Below are 22,149 nucleotides of genomic sequence, written 5' to 3'. Positions count from 1 at the left end.
TTCATGCTTAAATATTTACAGTTTCATTTCCGATCAAAGCGTTTAATTACCAAGCATTCAATCTACCGAGCACCGCAACCAAAGCAAACGAGAGTAAATATGTAAGCATTGGGGGCGGGGGGCATAAGTGTGGGTTGGGGCAGGGGCGCGCAAGCGTGTTAATTGCAATTTCAATGTAGTAAAAAAGCATATACTTAATATTTTAATTACGGTATAGAATTAAACGATTTCTCGCATTTAAGGCGGGATTTGAGTGTGATAGCCTTTGAAACAAACATTTCCATGTTTTTATATATGTATGTAGGTATATATGTATGTATGTACGTATTTTTTATGCAAAGACAACAACTTGACATGCGTCCAACAAATGCTATAGGCNTACATTTCCATGTTTTTATGCAAAGACAACAACTTGACATGCGTCCAACAAATGCTATAGGCGATTTTAGCAATTATTAGTTGTTTATTTTTTTTTTTCAAATAATTTGTAGTTAACTATACGTGCTTGAAACAAATGGATACGCCAATCAAGGGTATCCACTTGGGAATCAAAGTTTCACATCTATGACATTTGTAGGTAATATGTATGTATGTATGTATGTATGTATATAGAAATGAAGATGTCAAAGTTTTTGTATGTGAGTATGTAATTAAAATTAATCAGGACGGCTGACAAGCAGGTAACTGTGTTTTCGGGTGACAGCTGAACTAGAAAACTTGATGAACTTCATCAACTAAAAAGCAGAGAGTCTCGTCAACCACTTACTTTTACATCATTTAATATATCGACGAATAGGCTGTGTAGCCACTTGTAGGGTTCTATACATTTTTTTACAAAATCAGCATAAAAAGTAAAATAAAAAATGATATTATATAATTTTTGTAATTTTCAGAGTATTCTTAATTTGTTGAGTGTCAAAAAGTTATGTTCCGGATCTGATGCAGTTATGTTTCCGGATCTGATTCTTGAGTTATGCTTCTTCTGAAGAGGGTGAGCGAAGTACTATTTTTTTGAGGCAACATTAATGTATGCATCCGGAATAATACTTATGTAAGCATGTATGCACTTATAAATGAGAGTTAAAGCGAGAAAAGAATAGCTTCAACCAGAGAAAATGATAAATAGGATATCTTAATAAAGCGAACTTCATAGAAAATTTGAGGGGCTGAGTAGGATACCCGGTTATCTATGTAGGTACATATCGACTGCTGAGTGGAAGATCGACCTATCTCGGCAGCCAGTTCGAAAACGCCCTATCTCAAAAAACTTTTCAAGAACGCCCCATTTCAGAATTTAATTGAAAAACACCCTATCTCAAAATTCGGTTCAAAAACGCCCAACCTCACTTCAAAATGTATTGAAAATATGCTGATATAGGGCGTTTTTGAATCGGCAGCTGAGATAGGACGTTCTTGAAAAGTTTTTTGAGAGAGAGCGTTTTCTATTGGCTGCCGAGATATGTAGGTCGATCTTCCACTCAGCCATCGATATATAGCTTCATAAAAAACATCACAGCTAAAGTTTTAACTTATAGAGTCGAAGTTTATTTTAAAACTAACAATTTATTCTTGACCCGATTCCATCATATGTATTTTATTTTTAGTTTTTTTTTGTATTTAAATTACTCCTGCACTTATTTTCTTTATTGGCTATTTTCAACAAAATGGCCAAGCGAAACATATCCATTTAAAATGTCGGTATATGTACATATATTTAAAACACAGACATAGTAGTCAAGTAGATACTATTAAGATGTAAATTAGGTTATTTTTATTTATCACAATTTGCATTTGCACATTTTTATGGTGCTTGAGTTTTGTATAAACTTCAGCTGGTTTGTCCAGATGTGGCATACGAATTAGCATTTAAAGTAGAAGAAGGATAGGAAGCTATTCTTCAGTTAAAAAAAAAAAATACGTTTGTCTGACTGCAATGTATGTATGTATGTACGTACGTATATATATTTAAAAATTATTTATTGAAAATAGAGCGCTGTTTTTTTAAGAATGAAAGTATGACAGATCTAATGAAAGCGAAATTATTTGAGCCTGTTTTCGAAAAATCAAAATTTGAATTTCAAGTTTTCTAATTGTCTATTGTTTTTGAGATATTTTGGATTTATATGTAGTAGAAGTGGAATATAGAAAACATTTGCAGTGCACTGGCTATTGAGCTGTAATGGCGCCGGCAAGTAAAAACTTCACTTCAACTGAGTTACGTAGTTACATATCTAAAATGTTGTATTACTTTGGGATAACTTAAACCCGAGTTGACTTGAAGTTGAACATTTGGTTGAAAGCACAGTCAGACGACGGCGTTGATCAGTTAATTCCCAAAATAATTCCGATTTAACGAGTTTTGGGGGGCTTTTCCTATAATTTGAGCTCTAAAACTTGAAAATCAGTTTAATAGTTTTAGTTTTATAAGCAAAAGTGTAAAAATGTTCCTATGCCGATGCCCTATGGTCTGGCGAATACTATTTGCTGGCCAAAAGTCGAGAAGTAACCAATTGATTTGATCAAAGTGGCTGATTTCAAATCTGATATCAGATTTTTGGAATTCCAAATTCAAAAAGCTAAATAATTTAAGTTTGAAATAGCAGACCATAATTTTGCTATATGTGTGTATATTTTTTTCTTATCATAGTTGCTTCAAATAAAAGCATGTTCCTTTAGATATAAGTATCGCGAGTGTTTGTGTATTTTCATTAATTTGTACTTATTTATATGAAAGGACACTAGCACAACAAGTATATTACTTATAATTAGGCTAGGTATTCAGTTAAACAAATAACGTAACATAAGAGTTTGAACAGAAAATGAACTGACTTTTGGTCAGCAAATAGTACCTGACAGACCATAGTGCGGTGACAGAAATAATAGGCTCGCCTTATTTTGACCAGATTTGGCTTAAATGTTTAATATCTTAAAAAAAAAAGTAGCAGTAGCTAAACAACAAACACCATATAAATCCACATTTTAATCTTGGTACAAAAATTATAAGAATTCGACAAATTTTCACCAAAATTTAAACTTTTTACTAAAAATTTTTAGAAAATTTTCTGGTATGCAGATTTATAGCTCATTCGATTTTAACGCATCAAAGAGCAAGAATTAAGTGGCTACAAAATACCGTTGATTTTCATTCTTTTTTCTGCTGGGGTTTTCCATGCAAAGTATGTTCGAATTTTTTTTATAACTTTTTCTTTAATAATTCGGAAGTTTACTGGTACGTATGTACGTGTATATATAATTATTTAAGCAATGCGAGTGTTTATTTGTATGGTTGACTACCTTTACCATACCAAAAGCGCTACGGTATGTATATAAGTATGAAATTTCCTAATTCTACGGGTTATGCGAATATGTTTTGGATACGCTTGATATGATACATATGTCTATAGTTAAGTAAATACATCTACAGAGAGGTAGTAATGATTAGTATGTGAGCCAATGCAATAACCAATTGTTACAATTAAATATGTTTGTATGTATGTATATTAAATGTTAAATTTAATTTTCCATTTCTTTGTATGTATTTAAGAAAAATTTACTTTACGTTTCCCACGTATGCGCTCCATCAGACGTTTCAATATACGAACGCCTGGCGTATGGTTGAGCCTGTGATTTAATCTATTCGCAAAACCCTGAAAGATATCAGTAATTTCCCTTTCGAATACTTGTAAAAATGCCTGCAAATAATATACAGACATAGATCTTATTTGATTGAATTGCTAGCAAGGATTCTAGATTTCAGATGCTCTACCAAACATTGGAGCTCGAAAGAAATATTATTGGCAGTGTTACCGTTGTGCGACTAAAGTGTCAAATTGACACATTTTGGAGATCGATGCGCCCTGACACCGACTTTTAACATTAGGCTTATTTTGAAACTTTTCCAAAAAATCGTGCGACCTTTGCTCCTTTTCTTTGATTTAAAATTCCATATACACATTTTGACAATTCGTTTATAAATTAGATTTTTCTTACGGATTTAAAAATGTTTTAGTATTTACTTTTCAAAGGCACTTAAAAATTACACCTCTGGCCGAATTTGTACTGATTTCAACCTTTTTATTATGTCAAACGTTTTCCGAATAAATGTCCAGAAGTAGAATGAATTAATGCCCCGTTTTTGTAGCTTAGAAGTTCCCCCAATTTATTTGTGTTAAATTTATTATTTATTTAATGATGTAAGTACTTTTTTAACTGCAATTTGGGGTTTATACTAAATGCAAAATATGCATATTGCGTCTTTTTAATATGTCCCTCATCAATGGGTTATTATTTTAAGAGAAAAAACTATTTTTGACAGAAAATGATGATCATTATTAATAAGTTATTAAAAATAATGAGGCATAGTCACAGATGAAATAAAGCCTACTCTAAGCAGCTTTTTTGGCAGATTTTCCTTTGAAAAAAAGCTAAAAATAACGTTAGAGTCGATTTTATCTCGACTATGAATATGCCCTAATGAGTTTCGAAAGGTAAAATAATGAAAGTCGTTACATACAATGGTATAAACGATTCGAATGACTTGAAGACACCTTTTTTCGGCTGTGACACCTTTTTTGACACTTTCGAAAAATTTTCAGCGGTAACACTGATTATTGGCATCATGCTTCCAAATATAGATAAATGTTCAATATGAATAGTGATCATTTATTTATATAATTTGCTTAAAATGCTTCAAGTTGTATGTAAACAATGCCAGTAGAAATTAATTTCAAGATCCAATGTAAAGTGAAGCTTTGGGAATAGAACTTTTATTTATTGCCAATCGTATATGTACATAAATATAGTAGCTTACATTCATATGCATATTGAGTACCACAATATGATCGGATTGGGTGTATGGTGCTGATGCCTCCTCATCAAACTCGAAATGCTGGTCCTGTACATAGCTGATTTTAGAGCCATCGCGTGAAAAGTGTTTCACTTTTTTCCGTCGATATTGCCTAGAAATTTGAGCAAACGAATTAAATTAAAGTGGCCGTAGTAAATATTTATTAACCCACAGTCGCACTGGGTTACCACTTACCGGTATACATAGGGTCCTACTTCCTGTACAATTGGTATGGCGCCTTGTTGTACCTTCTGCGCATTGGTCACATTGAAGATGTACACTTTAAAGATCAATGGCTGTGGGAGTTGTACGAATCGCTTATACTGCTCCGAGCCATCAGCAATAATTACATTCTGGGGAGAGAAGAGGTTGAGAATTTGAGTGGTGAAAATTTAATCAATTGTGCGATATTTAAATTACTGAATAAATTTTTAATGCAATTAATTAAATAGGAATGTGATCTACCTGATATCAAAACGGGGTCATTATCTGTAATTAGTTTGTGATATATGGAGACAGTAATGGGGGATAAACGAGACATGCTAATGAAGTGTATGCATTAGGGTAGCCTAATTAATGCGAGAAAAGTAGGCGCTCACATTCAAGGCATAACAAATAAAGAAGAATCCTAAATGGTTGAGAAAAAGTAGTTTAGTTTGTTTTCATGTTTTCTTTTTCAAGAGAATTTATAAAAAAGCCAATCAATTATACTTTAGTCGCCGTTTCGATCACTTAATAACAAATTGTCGTAACGTTAAAAAACTTGGCTTTTTACTTTTTTTTGAGCAAAAAAGCTGATTGTTGTTTGCATTTTATTTTGATGTAAAAAAACATACAAAATAAAAAAAAAATTGGTTGGTATTTTTTAAGCAGAAAACAATCGTAGAAAATATAGAAATTCAGTTTTTCAAGGATATTGAAACATATAGATTTTCGAAGTCTAGCCGATGCCTAGCCTATGATGCTAGTGCTGCTAATTTTAGACTTTATATATTAACTTGTTACTATGTAAAGGAAAAAAAAAAAAAATAAAAATAAATAAAAATAGATTTTCGAAGGTCGTTTTCCGGTTTTTTTAACATCTTTTACATGCCTTTAAAAGCTTAACTGTCAGTGTCTGTTTTGTAGAATTAGAACTTGCCGCTCTTCGCAAGATCCACAGCGTTCTTGTTCGATGACTTTGTTCCAAAGAAATATTTTGCAACAGTATTTAGGTATGCTTGAGTTAAACTCTTCGAGCACAAAGAACGTTTCCGTCTTCCTGATCCCCCATTGATCGGCGAGGTGGCTCCGTAGGTGGTTTTAGAAGGTGAAGTTCTTGACTCTGTCACAAATCTAAAAGATCGTCCTATGTCCATCAGTAGCAATTTCTCTTGCAGCTATTCATTAAATGGCAGTGAGCCTACTACGGTGTTTGCATTTAAGACCTCCCGGCTGATTCCACTTTTCTGAAAGAAAATAGTCTTCGCACCCGGGTGACGCTGAGTCACTCCGGAGGCCAACCGATATCTCTGAGTTTTATGAAAAGCTCCAGCTGTGCTGATCCTTGTTAGAGAACATATGAAACTCTGATCCGGTTATAAAATAAGAAAGGAAAGGGTTTTGGACTTTCGATTGGATGAATACGCAAAGTAACTTGTAACATTTGTAACTTTCTTTCAATTTGTTCCCAAACAACGTATTTAAAGGGCAGACAAATTTTATAAGCCACTTGAGAAAACTGCCATAAGTATGTACATTTTATACGATTGAGCTCTTTACGCAAAGATGTCGCATGCCAAAGTAGTTTACGTGCAATTCCTTAGCCAAATTTTTTACCTCAATAAAACGCCCAAACATTATTAAAGTCGGCTTGAAGGCAACAACAAATTTTCTCCGCCAGGGCAAAAAGTGATCTTGAGTATTTGGTTTCAGTCCTTTTACATAATTTTCCCCTGGAAAAAAATTTATTTACCTGTAATAAAAAAATCACCAAGGGTTAATCCCAATAGTGGGCATCTTATTTTGACCGCAGGGTCTCGTTTCAGCCCACTGTGCGCCGCGTCGATCGGGCGAAGGCAAATAACGGCCCAAATGTATTGCAAGAGTTTTACGAAGTTTTACTTTCAGAATTCAATTAATAGAGCTACCCTAATGTTGCAAAAAATTAATATACGGCGAATATATTAACGCACATATGCACACGCCCTCTCACATACTTTTATTGCATTCCGATATAAGTAATAAATAATGCAATTTGCTTAAAATTTTGACGCGAAATAATAAAAATGATATCGGCAGGAATTGCGACACAATCATTATGGGACTAATTATCATATTTTTGCACCCTAATTACACAGTAAGTAGGGTCACATTGTTGACCTCGTAGCACAGTGACTTTTGAATTAATTTAAAGTATTTCAACGACGTCACGCAAACTGTGAACTTGATTGCGTGGATTAAAAGTGATAAATATTTTTTTTTTTTTTTCAAAACGCTCATCAGAGTTACTTGATGTCATTGCTCTGGCGCTTCATTTCATATATAAATAATATGCATTATGATAATGAAAACGATAACTGGGAATGCAGTACTTCGAGGGCAATCATTCAAAAGGTCGTTTTGGGTACAAAATGGAAAATTCTTAGTCTTTCTAGAAAGTAGAAGTGTTTTTAGAAAAGACGGTACCCGCCTATGCTGACTAAACTTTACTTACAAACAGTATTTTTTTTTGGTCGCAAAACCTACTGAACTTGTCCAAAAATAATATTCTAAGTCGACTCCTGCTTTATTTCAACAACCATGCATCCAAAGCCTCCATAAGTTACGCGTTCACCTGGCTAAGAATTTATGCTTAAATTTATGCGTAAATGTATGAGGCAATTTGAACATTCTTTGCATGAAGAATGTCCAACCAAATTTTATTGTCCTCGCAGTCAATTCGAATGTGACTCAAAACAAAAAAAAAAAAAACAAAAACAAATTTGTGGCCAAATCGACAATGTGTAGTCGTCACCTCGACTTCAATTCAGTTCTTCTAGGACGCAAGAATGCATTGACAGTCAAAAACTGAAAGCAACAACACCAGCAAAAATATACAAAATTCAGGTGTCAGCACTCCAAAAGTAGCAGCCAAATGCATTCTCAATGCTCATAATTAAAATTCTGTCTGCGTTGAGCCATACAAATTGGGGCCACGGCAGCTGGCCTGAAGGAGAAGTGGATGAAGCAGCAACAATACATACACATGTACATACGTTGTTGGCCCATTATAATGACAACTTGACTAATTTACAATTAGTTGGAACTACCTACACTTTTGTTCTGTTGCCGTATATTTTAGCGATCGGTGCTTGATTTTTATTTTTTTTTTTTATTTGGGCGTTGTATCTCGCTTTTCTTTAGTTAGCAACGGAAGCCAGTGTAAAATATTGAAACTAAAGTTTTATGNATTTGGGCGTTGTATCTCTCTTTTTTTATTTAGTTAGCAACGGAAGCCAGTGTAAAATATTGAAACTAAAGTTTTATGTTAAGGTATTTTAAGGTTGTTCGCATGCAAAACATGCATAAATAATAATAATTTAATGGCATAAAATATTTCAGACAATTAATTTTTACAATTTGGCGCTTCTGAATTGTGAATAAATACATATTTAGGTATACATATACATATATATATGTAGCACATGCGGGCATATACATATTCCGATATGCGAGTATTTAAGTTTTTGTAAATGTAACAGCACTTTGAATTTATTGAGTATTCTAAATTTGTGGATTTCAGCTAATAATTGATGCCATTATTTTATAAGTTTGTAAATCAATAGCTTTGAAGTCACAAGACAATACTAAAGAAATTTCAACTGGAAACGCATGCATATTCATTTCGAGAGAATCAAATTTTTAATTTGAATTAGTTTCAGTTTCTGTGTGTAGAAATTCCAGACTTATTTTGACACAATTACCGTATTTTTCGGCCAATAATAATAAGAGATTGGCGCTTACACATATGTGTTAGTCTTTGGCCGAGCTTCTCATCCGATCTGTAGCGTGCGCTTTGATGTTGTGAAGCTGTTTTTGATGGCAGAAATACAACCGGAGGTTCGCCAAGAAAAGATCTTTTCCCTTTCTTTTTGCGATGTTGCTTTGACCAGGGCTCGAACCCAGGCCCTGCGGAGTGGTATTAAGATATATAGATTGTTAAATTATACCCCAAGCTTTGTTTTATTTATAAATCAAATATTGATATAGCTTTGTTTTCCCACCCGTTAACAGTAGTTTGCTCTGTGTTTGGTATACAAATAATTTAATATGCTTTTCAGGTGAGCCCTTTTGACATGAACGCGCCTTAAGTTTGACAGAATTTACGTGATCCAAGCGTTACATAAATCATTACAATACAGATGAAAACTGTACTTAGAAGGTTGGTATATAGAAAATTCAAGTAATTCATGCAATTATGATAGGTTTCGCAGACATTTTCAGTAATCAAGTCGAAGGTAAAATGTAATTGACAAGATTAATTGGAAGCACTTATTTTGAAATTTTGATCATGTACAACACTTCAAGTCCAAGTTCATTTACCAATTGTGTATTTAAGGCAGGTAAAATAGCCAATTGCTGGCAGCTAGGCGGTAAATTAATGTTTGTCGAAGTGTGGTACGAGTTCGTGTGCAGCATGCTAAGTAGTCTGCATAAAGGTGTTCGTCATAGTTGCCAACTTGGTGCTTTAAGCACTAGATTTAGTTAAAACCTGAAATAATTTGAAATATTTAAAGCTGTGGCAGCACTGACTCTACAAATTTAAATGCACTAAAATAATAATTATTTGTACAAATCTTGATTTTTTTACCACCTGAGTAAAACCCATTGTTTCTTGGTGCTGAATCTAAACCTGGTCGCACAATTGCTCTACTAGCAGTAGAATTTTGAGATATCTTAACCTCAAAGTGCCAAAGACACGGTTTTTGGCAATATTTGAGATTATATTATGAAAACATGATTTTTTTTTGAATTTTCGGTTGTTGCGATTCAATTTTTCTTTCTCGAGATATACCAGTTTTAATGTGCAGTACTTCTGTATTACGTCATAGCATGTCTAGAGGCTATTCAATCGTTATGAGCTAAAAAGTTTTGTGTATTGATTTATGTATGTATACTTGTAAATATTGTTAATTTTTTACTTTTGTTAAATAAAAACGTTTATGAAAAAGCATCCTTTGATTTAAAAAAAGTTGGTGCTTTTAGTGTGGTAAAGCGCTTTTTTTCCAAGTTTTTGGTACTTTTTGAAAATCAAAAGTTGGCAACACTGGTGCTCGTAAACGATGAGAGGAACTCTCATAAAAGTTTCGCCATATTGGTGTGACAATTCTCATGCGTGTGTACACACATGCACATTGATTCTCACTGGAATTTTTTTCTTAAGAGATTTTTTTCGGTAAGACAATTCTCATTCGTTCTCATGTCTGTTTACACGAGGAGCTCTCACGCGGTCATGTTTGAGAGTAAAATATGTAGAAGTTAATATCAAGAATGATAGAATACACGATTGAGAGAAATAGAGGTTGCGCCAATCACGGTACCGCTATTCCCCTCAGTGAATTTGACAGAATCGTTGTTTGTATGACTTCACACTTGTGCAACTTGTTTACGTTTTCCTTGCAACATTTTTTTCTTATTCTTCCATTCTTGCTCACGTTTTGGCATTTTTCTCTCTCAATTGCACCAGTGTGACGTCACACAAAAGTTATTCTCAAAAATCCTCTCTGATAGGCGCAATCTTGTATTCTATCATTCTTGGACAGAATACAAGATTGCGCCCATCAGAGAGGATTTTTGAGAATAATTTTTGTGTGCATTTGCGAGAAAGAAATGCCAAAACACGAGCAAGAATCGAAGAAAAAAAAATGTTGCAAGCAAAACGTAAACAAGTTGCACAAGTGTGACGTCATACAAACAGCGCTTCTGTCAAATTCTCTGAGAGCGAAATATCAGTATCAAGATGTGCGCCACCTTTGTTATCTACATCGTGAGTTAATCTACCTTATCCTAAGTTTCGCCTGAAAAAAAAATTCACCCGAAAATTTGTCATCCGCCCATAGTAAAACCATGGAAACAAAAAGTGAAAAGTGAACTGGTTCGGGGAAAATGAAACTCATGATAATTCCGAATATAATATATCGAATAAATATTCTGAAGGCTATACCGGGATCTTCGGGATTTTTGGGACTATTTTGGGGTTTACGAAACCTGGATATTTCGGGAATTCTCGACTCATTATAGATATCTTCGGGACTACTTCGGGATTTTTAGATTATTACGGGATTTTCGGGGCTAATTGAGATTTTTGGGGCTAATTCGAGATTTTCGGGACTACTTCGAGATTCTCGGAATTCCCAGCACTTCATCAGGATTTTGGGGATTCTCGGCACTATACTGGGATCTTCAGGACTACTTTGGGTTATTTGGACGATTTCGAGATTTTTGGGACTAATTTGGAACTTTTGGCAATATTCCGGGCTTTTCGAAATTTTCGCGATTCGCATTCGCGGGACTGTATGGAGATTTTTTGTACTATTTCCGGACTTTCAACACTACTTGAAGATTTTCGGTATTCTCGGCACTATCGTGGAATCTTCGGGATTTTCAAGAGCACTTGGAGATTTTTCAAACTTCTTCAGAGTTTTATAGACTTCTTTGGGATTTTTAGGGTTTTCGGGAGTACTTCGAGATTTGAAGGGTTCTCGAGGCTATATCGGGATCTTCGGGACTAGAGCGGGATTTCCGGGACTATTTTGGAATTTTAAAAACTACCTCGAAATTTTGGGTATCCTGGTAGTTTCGTAACTTTCGTTCATACATATGTATGTGTACATATGTATGAACTATATACCACAATTGACGACACGTTTTATTTTAGCTAATTAACCGACTTCAGAAAAAGGAGAAGGTTATCAATTCGTCGGAATATATTTTTTTTATGCACATATGTTACCGCATAACTTTGGAACACGTTAACCGATTTCTATAATGTTTTTTTTTTTTTTTTTTAAGGAAAGGTGTTACCTCACAGGTGGTCCCATACTAATTTGGATCATGAAAAAATTAACGATAATCTTAAATTTTTATATGAGAAGGGTAGTCGGTTTTGTTGTTTGCTTAAAAATTGTTTGTTTAAGTAACTTGTTTGTAAATAAAACAATATGCATAACGACATGCATATTTATGTTCATTGGTATGTATATATGTACTTATCACAAAAAACTTTAACGGAATATTATTATCGTTATATTTCTTTATAGTGTTTGTACACAACTCGTTGAGAAACGTAGCTACCAACAAAGCTCATTTAAAGTACGCCAACAAATGACCTGGCTGTCAAACAAGTGAATCTGACTCGAGTTGACAGACTGGCGGCATTTGCTGTGGGCTGTGGAAGTTTAAGGTGCGACTTTCCTAATACAAAAAAAGCGCAAACAGNCCCAACAAATGCCGTGGCTGTCAAACAAGTGAATCTGACTCGAGTTGACAGACTGGCGGCATTTGCTGTGGACTGTGGAAGTTTAAGGTGCGACTTTCCTAATACAAAAAAAGCGCAAACAGTTAGTGAGTCAATTATGTACTTACACGCGCTGCCGGCTGCTTCTTCGCAATGGTGTCACTTTGAAAATTGGTTAAGATTTGGTTCAAAGGCATGTACATAGGTATTTATGTACTTATATACACATGCACATTGTTTATTTGCACACATATATGGAGTTAGGGTTTGGAAATTATACGCACCACCACCACCGATACAGTCGCTGAGTTTCAATTAAAAATTTACACCTACATAAGTACTCAAGTAATGACTTGAAAAAAAAATAAGTTTGCTTTAAGTATAAGTAATCACAAGTATATACATAAGTACATATGTATGAATGTATATTAGACCGTATCACAAAAAAAAAAAAATTAAATTTGTTCTAAACGCTTTTGAACACTCACTAAAGGAGTATTTCAAGAGCGTCGGATTTTTCTAGAACTTCTTTACTTGATTTCGGGTTTGTAAAAATGATGATGATGACCTGTAATCAATAGCAAGGAGCTTAAAAATAATCTTGCAAAGCTTTTAAGCTTAAACCGTTTTGTCATTTGAGGGGATTTTTTTGAAAAGACATTAGAGAAATTTTATCCATTCATAAAAAACTCCATTTTTGGAGGTATTTTGAAATCGGTCCAGCTCGCTTAAATCTTAATATTTTTCCGAAATATTTTGGTGGACGTCTTAAAATATAATAGATTTTATAATTCCAATGGAAAAACAGTACCGTTTTGTTTTTGTATGGGGAGTGATGCAGTGCAATATATGTACATACATATATGTATGGGCGAATGATTCTTCCCATAGATCTTGCGGAGGTATTAATTTCAGTTTTTTTTTTTCAAGGGAGTTATGCATAAGTAAGGACATAAAACTGTAAAAAATAGGAACTTTTTTACCCTGCGGCATACTTAAACCAAAAAGAATTTCAAAAATATCAATGCACTCATAAAACTGGACTGGATCACATCGCACACGATCTTCAAAACTGATACAATTAAAAATTTGTAATTTTTGAAATTATGTATGTGCTAAAAATGTACACGGAGCTTTTATTTCCCGGCTAATTCCCATTTTATAGATGCGTATTTGTAAACGTGTTCTTACTTTCTTCTTTTCAACAAATTCATAAGAAAATTTGTCGCGCATGCGTACCGCGTGCGTTTTTTTCAGTAGCTTTTCTTCACATTTTGCGGTTGACTAAAGGGGAATGAAAAAAGCAAAATGTTGCTGTAGGTTAGTGCCACTTAATAACACATTGCTTGTACACACTTAAATATGTACTAATTATACAAATTTGTTATTCTTGTTGTTGTAACTGTTTTCCAATTCAAATTTTTCGCACGTTTCGGTAGCGCTCAAAGGTAGTCGGCGCGTGCTTCGAAGCATTAACGCGCATAGCCAAGAAAACAACAAAGAAAAGCAGTACCAGCAGCCCAGCAACAAAGGCGATGACGCTGGCAACACGTTTGCCTGAAGCAAATGTTGCGCAACATGGTGGCGCTGCTAGCCAGCCATTTGCGCTTGTGGTAGATTGGTTTGTTTTTGAATTTTTATACCCGAGCGCACTTGTGCACAGGGTATATTAACTTTGTTCGCATAACGGTTGTTTGTAACAGCCTAAAGGAATCGATAAAGATATAGGCAAATGTATACAAAAAATGATCAGAATGAAAAGAGAAGTCGATTAAGCCATGTCTGTCTGTCCGTCCCTCCGTCCGTCCGTCCGTGTACACGCTAACTCGAGCAAAAATTGAGATATCTCAACGGATTTTGGTACGTGGGTTGCCCTTTATCCAAGGTAGGTTGCTATTGAAAATGGGCTAAATCGCACTGTAACCACGCCCCCTTCTCATATAACGGTACTTTCGAAAAATGCAAAAACTGGGATATTTCAGTAAATATTCGATCTAAATTGTTGAAAATTAGTATGTGAAGTAGAATTTTGGTACAAAATAATATTATTATGAAATTTTTGGAAAGGGGGCGTCCCCTCACCCACTTATGATGACATACTGTATCTTAGTAGCCGTTTCAACAATCCTCACCATCTCGGTGCGAGCCTTGCTTAGGATCCAGCTAAGAAATTTGCTGAAAGTCTTTGAAATCGGGCAATAGGCACGCCCACCTCCCATATAACGGTAATTTACAGAAACACGAAAACTGCGATACATCAGTAGCTACTGAAGTTTATTGACTCAAAATCGATTACTGCAATGACCACTGAGCAAAAAATTTGATTATTATACATTTTGGGTCTTTGGGCGTGGCGCCGCCCACTTATGACACATGTGTATCTCGGTAACCGATTTATGAATTTTTACTAAACTTAGTGTATTTAATAACCTTCGTTCGAAAAAGCAATTCGTTGAAAATTATTCAAATCGGACTAAAATTGCACCGGCTTACCGTACAACGGTAATTTTCGGATATACGAAAACTCCGATATTTCAATAACTGAGGACGTTCATTTAATCCAAGTTAATACTTACAACAGTATTTTTACGTTAAATAAGACTGTTATAGAATTCTAGGTAGTTTAAAGAAAGTTGGAACGACGAGTGTTGATACCTGCGCCGGCTATAGAAAATTCGGTTACTTGTGTGGCTTTTAAATTTGCATTTTTTTTAGTTTTTATTTGAAGTTTATGGCTTGTTTGTTGTTGTAGCGCTTGAAATTGGCTTTTTGGCTTTTCTTTTGTTCGCAAAGGTAAATAAAAATAGATGCTCGGTTTATTTTTTCAGCCAAACACTCCATAGTCAATGATTTTTGGTCTGCTTGCATTTTGGGGCCATTGTCAATGAACTTGTTTTTGCACGCAAAATTTTTGCATTTTTCCCACTTGGCTTGTATGTATGTATGTACGTTTGTACATTTTTTGCAAATTTTGCGTTGATTATATTTTGATAATCATTATTTACTATTGCCATCATTATTTTTTGTTCATTGTGTCAGGCAACAAAACGCACGCTGCCCTTGAATTGTCTTCAATGGGATTGCCAGCACTCTCGTTGACATTACATTTGCAGTCTGCGTTAAATTACAGCTTAAAATGAGCGCCATCCGCTTCCTCTGTTTCGTTTTTTTAATTTTTGTTTTGCTGCTTTGCAATGACCCTAGATTTTGTGGCTATTATGATTGTTTTTTTTTTTTTTTCGACAGGTGTTACTTAATTACTGCCACTGGACATTGCTAAGGTTCTTAGCGCTTAAGTTGTTTACCAGCCGCTGACACACCCAGAAATACATAGTATGCTCAATCACTTTAGTCTGTAGTCGCCATGTTAAGTCAGATTTATCCGGTCAGGCAGAGGCCATCGCAAAGAAGATAATCTTTATATTTTCGGAAAGTAATTATTGCCTGATTTGAAAATGGTTCAATGGCAACTGATGAATGTACTTACTTTTAAATACTTTTAGACCTTAATATAAGGTACATTCATGTGCTTTTATATACATACATATGTACATACATACGCAATGATAGAGTACTTCCATGTAATAGCAGCAATTGTTTGCTTTTGTTAATTGTTTTAAAAACTAAAATAAATCACTTTAAGTGAATGAAAAGCAATTTTTTGTAGTGCTTGTATTCGCTCAGAACTTTTAAGGCAAACATATTCTGCCTGGTACTGAGCCAATTGAACTTTTGAATGCATTTGATATTCTCAAAAAAAAAAAAAAAAATACAACATTTTAAGCAGCTACGAAGTGTATTTCCTGGAACTTGAACTTAAGTTTTCATTGTTTAAACTCAGTATACTTAACGACACTTTACAACAATTAATGAAGGTCAAACGAAGTTTAAGTTTTGCAATGACGAGCTGAAGTACATATGTATTCGAAATGGCCTTCAAGATGTTCAATCCAATACCTTTGGATCTGTGAGTGCTATGTTGGTCTGCAAATCATTGAAAAGCTCCAAAGTATTACAAATACTCTTAAATAGAATTGAGATACTACTGTTAACTTTGTTCAGACGTTCCCGACGACGAAGGTACACTGAGAAAAGAGTTTAGTTACGTCAACTAAATATATTCCCCTCAACTAAACTTATTAGATGCGATCTATGAATTTGAAGACGATCAGGTTGCGGAAAGCTCATTTTAGTTTTCAAAATTCACTTACTTCCTATGTATGCACTGAGAAAAGAGGACAAATGTGATACAAAAAGGTGAACAAGGGGAACCAATACTCCTCTGCAATTTTACCAGACTCTTTGATGAATAAAGTTAGTTTGTAGAGCGAAAGAGAATAAAACTCCTCCACTCTGAATACAGCTGACCCAAAAATGCAGCATCTCTGTCTGGCGAGAGCGGGAGAGCTGCAGAGTAAGAAAATGCACCGTTAGTGGATGGCAATTCAGCAATGGTTTTCAAGTGCCTCACTCATGACATCCCTGATGTACCTAACAGTTTCCGCCACTCTTCGCTCCGGTCCATTTAACATTCGACAGAACCGCACCCAGTGTCCCGGAACTCACCTACATCCAAGTACCACAATTTAGTCTCAGTCTCTATCTTTACAATCCGGCATTCTCGAAGAGGTACCAGTGCAGCTTGGCTTTCATTGAAGACATTGATTTGGTGTGAGCGCCACCATTTGTCAATTATCCAGTCTGCTACTGTAGCTATTGAAGAAACTTTCCATGGATGCTTAGATTTCTCCATTGCTTGCTTGTTGGAAAACTAACCACATAATTTTTCCCGAAAGAGCTTCCAAGTATCAGTTACTAAAACACAGTCCATTCTTCTGAAAACCATCTAAAACACTCTTTGTTCCCGGAACACCGATCGTCGTGCCACAATTCAAACAAAAAAATTGAGTCGACACATCGTCTGCATTGCTTCCTGTTGATCGCTATATCCTGGTCAATTTAGCAAAATATTACGAGCCAAGTCTTATTTACTAAAGGTTCTTCGACCCTGACCAAAAACTTTTCAGCTTCCTGTCTAGAATTACTGTAGGTAACTCTGTTTTCCTCGAAAGCCAGACCAAGTCTTTTACCAAAAACCACAAGTGAGGCAAGAGTAAACTATCTAGAAGGCATCCTCTTCCAACTGCTGTCATGATGCGAAGGTTATATTCCTCTGTGAGAGAGGATCCGAAGAGGGGGAATATCACTACTCAAATGCGAGTTATGCCATAAAAACACTTTTTAGATTCCCTTCACTCTTCATTCCCAAATTTGGTAAGGAAACAAACCGGTTTCACAGTTGTACCATCTAGGGATGGGCAGAGAAGTGCACATTAAACATGAATTGTTTTTTTGCAAGTAAATCTATATTAGGAAGCCATGGCAGGTGCCACATGCCTAGGTCCAGGGCCTACAGCTATATATGCAGATGGTTCCAAGCTAAACGAAAGAGTAGGAATTCGCACTAAGCCTTAAAGCGCAAACAGTCAACGACGTAGCGTAGACGTAGGTTGACGCAGACACGATCTATCTTATGGGATTCGCGAGTTAACGAAAACTCACCACCGCATGGCGGTGACGTTGCCGTAGCTTCTCTCTCTCTCTCTATCAACAGTAAATTTGATATGCTGCTACGTACGTCAACCTACGTTAACGCTACGTCGCTGACTAACCGAGGTTTTAGTTTTATCTTACCGGACCACTGTGGCGTTTTTCAGGCAGATTCAAACGTCATAATGGAGACCGCTCGGTGGCTCATAGCTTCCGCCCTTCGAAAACGACATATACCTATTCATTCTGACATTCAGGCTGCTATTAAATATCTAAAATCAAATACAACAACGTCCTAAGTAGCCATAAAATGCATAATGGTTTTCAGCCTGCTGGCGGCTAAATGCTTCTTGACGGTTGTACGCAACTCCATGGCCGACGACTTGGCAAGGAAAGGGACGAAAATATCCGTGGTACGTTAAAGTCTTCAAAAGAGGATAGCGAGAATTTCACTGACTTCTAAATCCTAAAAAGGTTTGCAGAGAAGCTACTAATAAGGCCAGAACAGAACAAAACGTGTACCAAGCTGGCTAAATTGCCGTTTTAAGCAACCATTTGGGTTTCAATGCCATCTACTCACCCGAAAAAGTTTTAACCGGTAGAGAGTGTTCTATTTCGCCTTACTAGATTATGAAATGAACACAGAATTTTGTCACAGGTTTCCTTTATTTTAGAATCGAACGGGAGCAGAGAAATGAGCAATCCAAAAGAGGAATTTTTTGGTAGGTATATACCAAAGAGGTCCCATTTTGCTTTCATATGTAATTAAAATATTACTAATATTGGTGCTAGGAATACATAAATTATGTAGAAACATACTCACCTCTTCGACCTTTTTATCCACCATGCTGGGAAACAGGAACCAACCGCAGTAGGCGCCCAAAGCAGCTGTTAACAATCCAATGAAACTGACTATCAACGACCAATGAAGCATCTTCGACGAGCACCGAGGTACAGAGCCAGGGAAGAGACTCTTCGCAATGTTTGCTGTTGTCATGAGGGAGCAGCAAAAGAAGCAAATTGACGAAAAGTTACTAAATCGAATCTGGCGAGCTTACAGTATCACCAAATAGTATGTATTTAACACACAAAAGCACAGACACTAATGATGAACGAGAACTATGTAGGAAAAAATAAACACTTAGATGAAGATGATGAAGAAGACACATAAATATTATGGATTGTGAAATAATAAAGAATACATTTAACTACTTTAACAGAAAAAGTCTCTTCGTTATGAGTAAGCGTTGGTTGGCATTTGTTTGCACTGGTGGTTGCTTTAATTTTCACATTAATTTTATTTATATTGTCACTGTTTAAATATTATCACCTTTTATTAGCGTTGCTTATTTCATTCTGACACTGTTTACAGGTTTACAGACTAAACTTGAGCAGCTTCTAGAAAACAGTATGGAAACACTTTGGCGGTGGTTTATTAAACTTTTAAATCGGTTGTAGATTTTCGCACTTTTTTATCCCGCTCAAATGAATAGCTTAGTTGGACCCTTACTTTACATTTTGACACATAAATAAGTAGTAAAAAGGTAAAAGAAACAAACAAAAGAAAATAAAAAATTTATAAATCAAAATAAGAGTTAGCAAAAATGTAAATAGATGACTGAATCGAACAGACGTGCCTAAGGGAGAGGACAAAGCGGCGGTAAACAAAGAGAATAGGCAATAAAAGCAATAGAGACGTAATACAAAAAAAAAACAAAAACAAAAAAAACATTTAAGCAAAAATCAAAGTACAGTAAAAAAAAACAAAAAAACATTTAACCAAAAATCAAAGTACAGTAAAAAATATCAAAAAGAAATACATATATCTATCGTCAGAGATCTGAAAACCAGTTTTGTTAATTTTTATAGATACTGTTGAATGTCTAGGCCGCTGCATGGATGTTGTACATACATACATATGTATGTATGCCATTAGCAGATTAACGGTGACGTTTACGTTAACGAACTAAGCTCGTAATTTTAGCCTAAGAATGCTACAGTCAGTTTTTCACGGATTTCCTTGAGGTTCATTGAATTTGGCGAGGAAATTTGGAAATGCTGCCGGAAAAGAGATACGCCCGGCAATTATATCAGAAAATCAGGCTAATTATGGAAGGTTACAACACCAGTGCAAATTCCTGTAGAAAAAACAGGGCGTCCTAGATCAGTCCATGCTAAAATTATGGGAGGGGAAATTTTGTCCTCTTTGCTGAGAAAATTGCAGAAGAGATGAATCCACAGTTGAAAACGACGGAGTCGATGGCCTAACACTCGACTGGGACGAATTACGAACATCAATTTTGTGGCTAGATGTCCACAAGGCCGTTGGATCTGATGCCCTGCCGGCGTAGATACTCAAGTAACTTTAAGAATGGTCCGCCCTATCAACAAGAATGACGCATGCTCCAACATCGTATGCGCTATTGTAGAGCGTATGGTGTGAAAGGTGAAGTCCACCGTCGACTGTCTTCTGATTAGGCTTTATTTAGGCATAGTAAATCCAATATAGACAAAGTATTCACCATACGGGGAAATTTTGTAAAAGCCATACAGGATGAGGCACAATATATGTAAATGAATTTTTTTTTTGGTGATTTTGAAGCCGCTTTCAACAGCAGGCAAATAAGTTGAAACTACATCGCGATTACTGAATTTAGTATCCAGGCGAAAGTAATACAGCTGTCTAAAATGACAGCAGCAGCTCCGTCAGAACGGGGAATGGCTTTACCAAGCCATTTGATACGCACCGACTTTTAATACAGGGCGCATCCCCATCGCGCGACTTCTTCTGGCATGGTTATACCAGATTTACAATTCACGTTGAAGGAACGAAAGAACCTCGAAATTATTTATTTCCACCATATATGTATATGTAAATGTGTATGTATGCCCGTACTCTTCACTAAAATTTGTATTGCTTTGAAACTCAAACACTTGAAACCACAAAAACAATTTATTTGTGTGGTCACGAATTAAAGCTATGCTGCAATATCAAAAAATTTTACTTAATTTTTTCTCGCCAAAAAAAAAAATAGTGAGCTCCCTTGAACTCTGGCCACTCTGGCTGCCTGATCATAATTAAGAAATTTGTTTGAGAGTACACAACCTTTGCCATCACCGCAAATACCATCTTTGCTTGCTGATTATCGGACAAAAATACTACTTTATTGGCATAAATATTGCAGCACACTTTCGATTTCGATTCGCATGGTGTAGTGTGTGTGCTCATTTCGGCTTTGATTTTTTCAATGATGATTTTCAATTGATTGCATTTGGCAATGCAGAAAAGACGAGAAGCACCTGTCCCTGTCCCTACTCCGGCAGCGGCCGCTTGCTGACACACAAAATATGTGTGTGTGTGCGTGTGTTAAACACCACTTTGCTTACACTTGTATGCACTCGAATCGAAAGCTGNTTGTGTGTGTGTGTGCGCGTGTTAAACACCACTTTGCTTACACTTGTATGCACTCGAATCGAAAGCTGGTGCCGTTGCATCAACCTGAAAATCTTGTACGAAAACTCGACGCGGTTGCGGAGGTGGTGGTCGCTGATATTGTGGTTGGTACGGTGGACGCGTTGAACCGCGTATTATATGCGAGTAGACGTGGCCAGTTTGTTGCATGCTTCAAATGAAACTAACTGAAACGGAATGAAATGTTAATTGAACTTGAATTCCGAATTAGTGGTCGCACGGCCAATGTGAAGTTGTAAGGATTGTTATCTTTTGTAGAAAAGTTACTAGTAGCTAAGAGTGTTTGGCGACCACAGAACACGCTTGCCCACATAACTGACCATTGAAATACACTAAGCAGCAGTGAATGTTTCAGCTTAGTATTTATAATGGCTATTGCGTTGAAATACTTTGGTGGCGAAAAATTGCATGTGCTGTGCAACAATTACTGTTAGATATTATCACAGATCATCATTACATAGTTTTATTGATTCTAATTCTATTGTGTGTTGTTTTTTTCTTTGTTCTTATCTTGTAATACCTAATTTTTCATCACTGGCATGTGGTGAGGAGTAACATCGGTGATTAATTGCATGCAATTTTAGGGCGCACAAGTTACTTACATTCATGTGGACACACAACACACAAGTTATAACAACAACAAATTGTCGTGTGGCCACGTGCAAGCACGAATATACATACATACATTAGGCTTGGTCGCAAAAAAATCGTATTTTGTAAAGTATATTTAACTGAATTTCGGCATCAACAAAAATTTCAGCATAAACAAAATCGTTTCGAAGTATTTGAAATCAGTTTCAAAGT

The 22,149-nt window shown here is 35.7% G+C and overlaps 1 protein-coding gene across 1 annotated transcript in view; it reads right to left on the bottom strand.

The window, feature by feature from the left end:
* Window positions 1–21,655, bottom strand: part of Snmp2 (Sensory neuron membrane protein 2) — a 49,265-nt gene extending 27,610 nt beyond the window's left edge. The window contains exons 1-5 of the mRNA XM_017616445.1: window positions 21,330–21,655; window positions 18,697–18,860; window positions 5,042–5,199; window positions 4,811–4,958; window positions 3,555–3,692 (exon numbers count right to left, since the gene is read on the bottom strand). Coding sequence (XP_017471934.1) covers window positions 3,555–3,692; window positions 4,811–4,958; window positions 5,042–5,199; window positions 18,697–18,860; window positions 21,330–21,495 — 774 coding nt within the window. The 5' untranslated portion in view covers window positions 21,496–21,655. The remainder of the gene's footprint in view (window positions 1–3,554; window positions 3,693–4,810; window positions 4,959–5,041; window positions 5,200–18,696; window positions 18,861–21,329) is intronic.
* Between the last annotated feature and the right edge of the window lie 494 nt (window positions 21,656–22,149).

Source organism: Rhagoletis zephyria, unplaced genomic scaffold (genome assembly GCF_001687245.7).
Source record: "Rhagoletis zephyria isolate East Lansing unplaced genomic scaffold, Rhagoletis_zephyria_1.1 Rzeph_scaffold_01204, whole genome shotgun sequence".
Lineage (NCBI taxonomy): Eukaryota > Metazoa > Arthropoda > Insecta > Diptera > Tephritidae > Rhagoletis > Rhagoletis zephyria.
The sequence above is the reverse complement of the archived record's forward strand: the minus strand, read 5'-3'. Positions and strand labels throughout refer to the sequence as shown.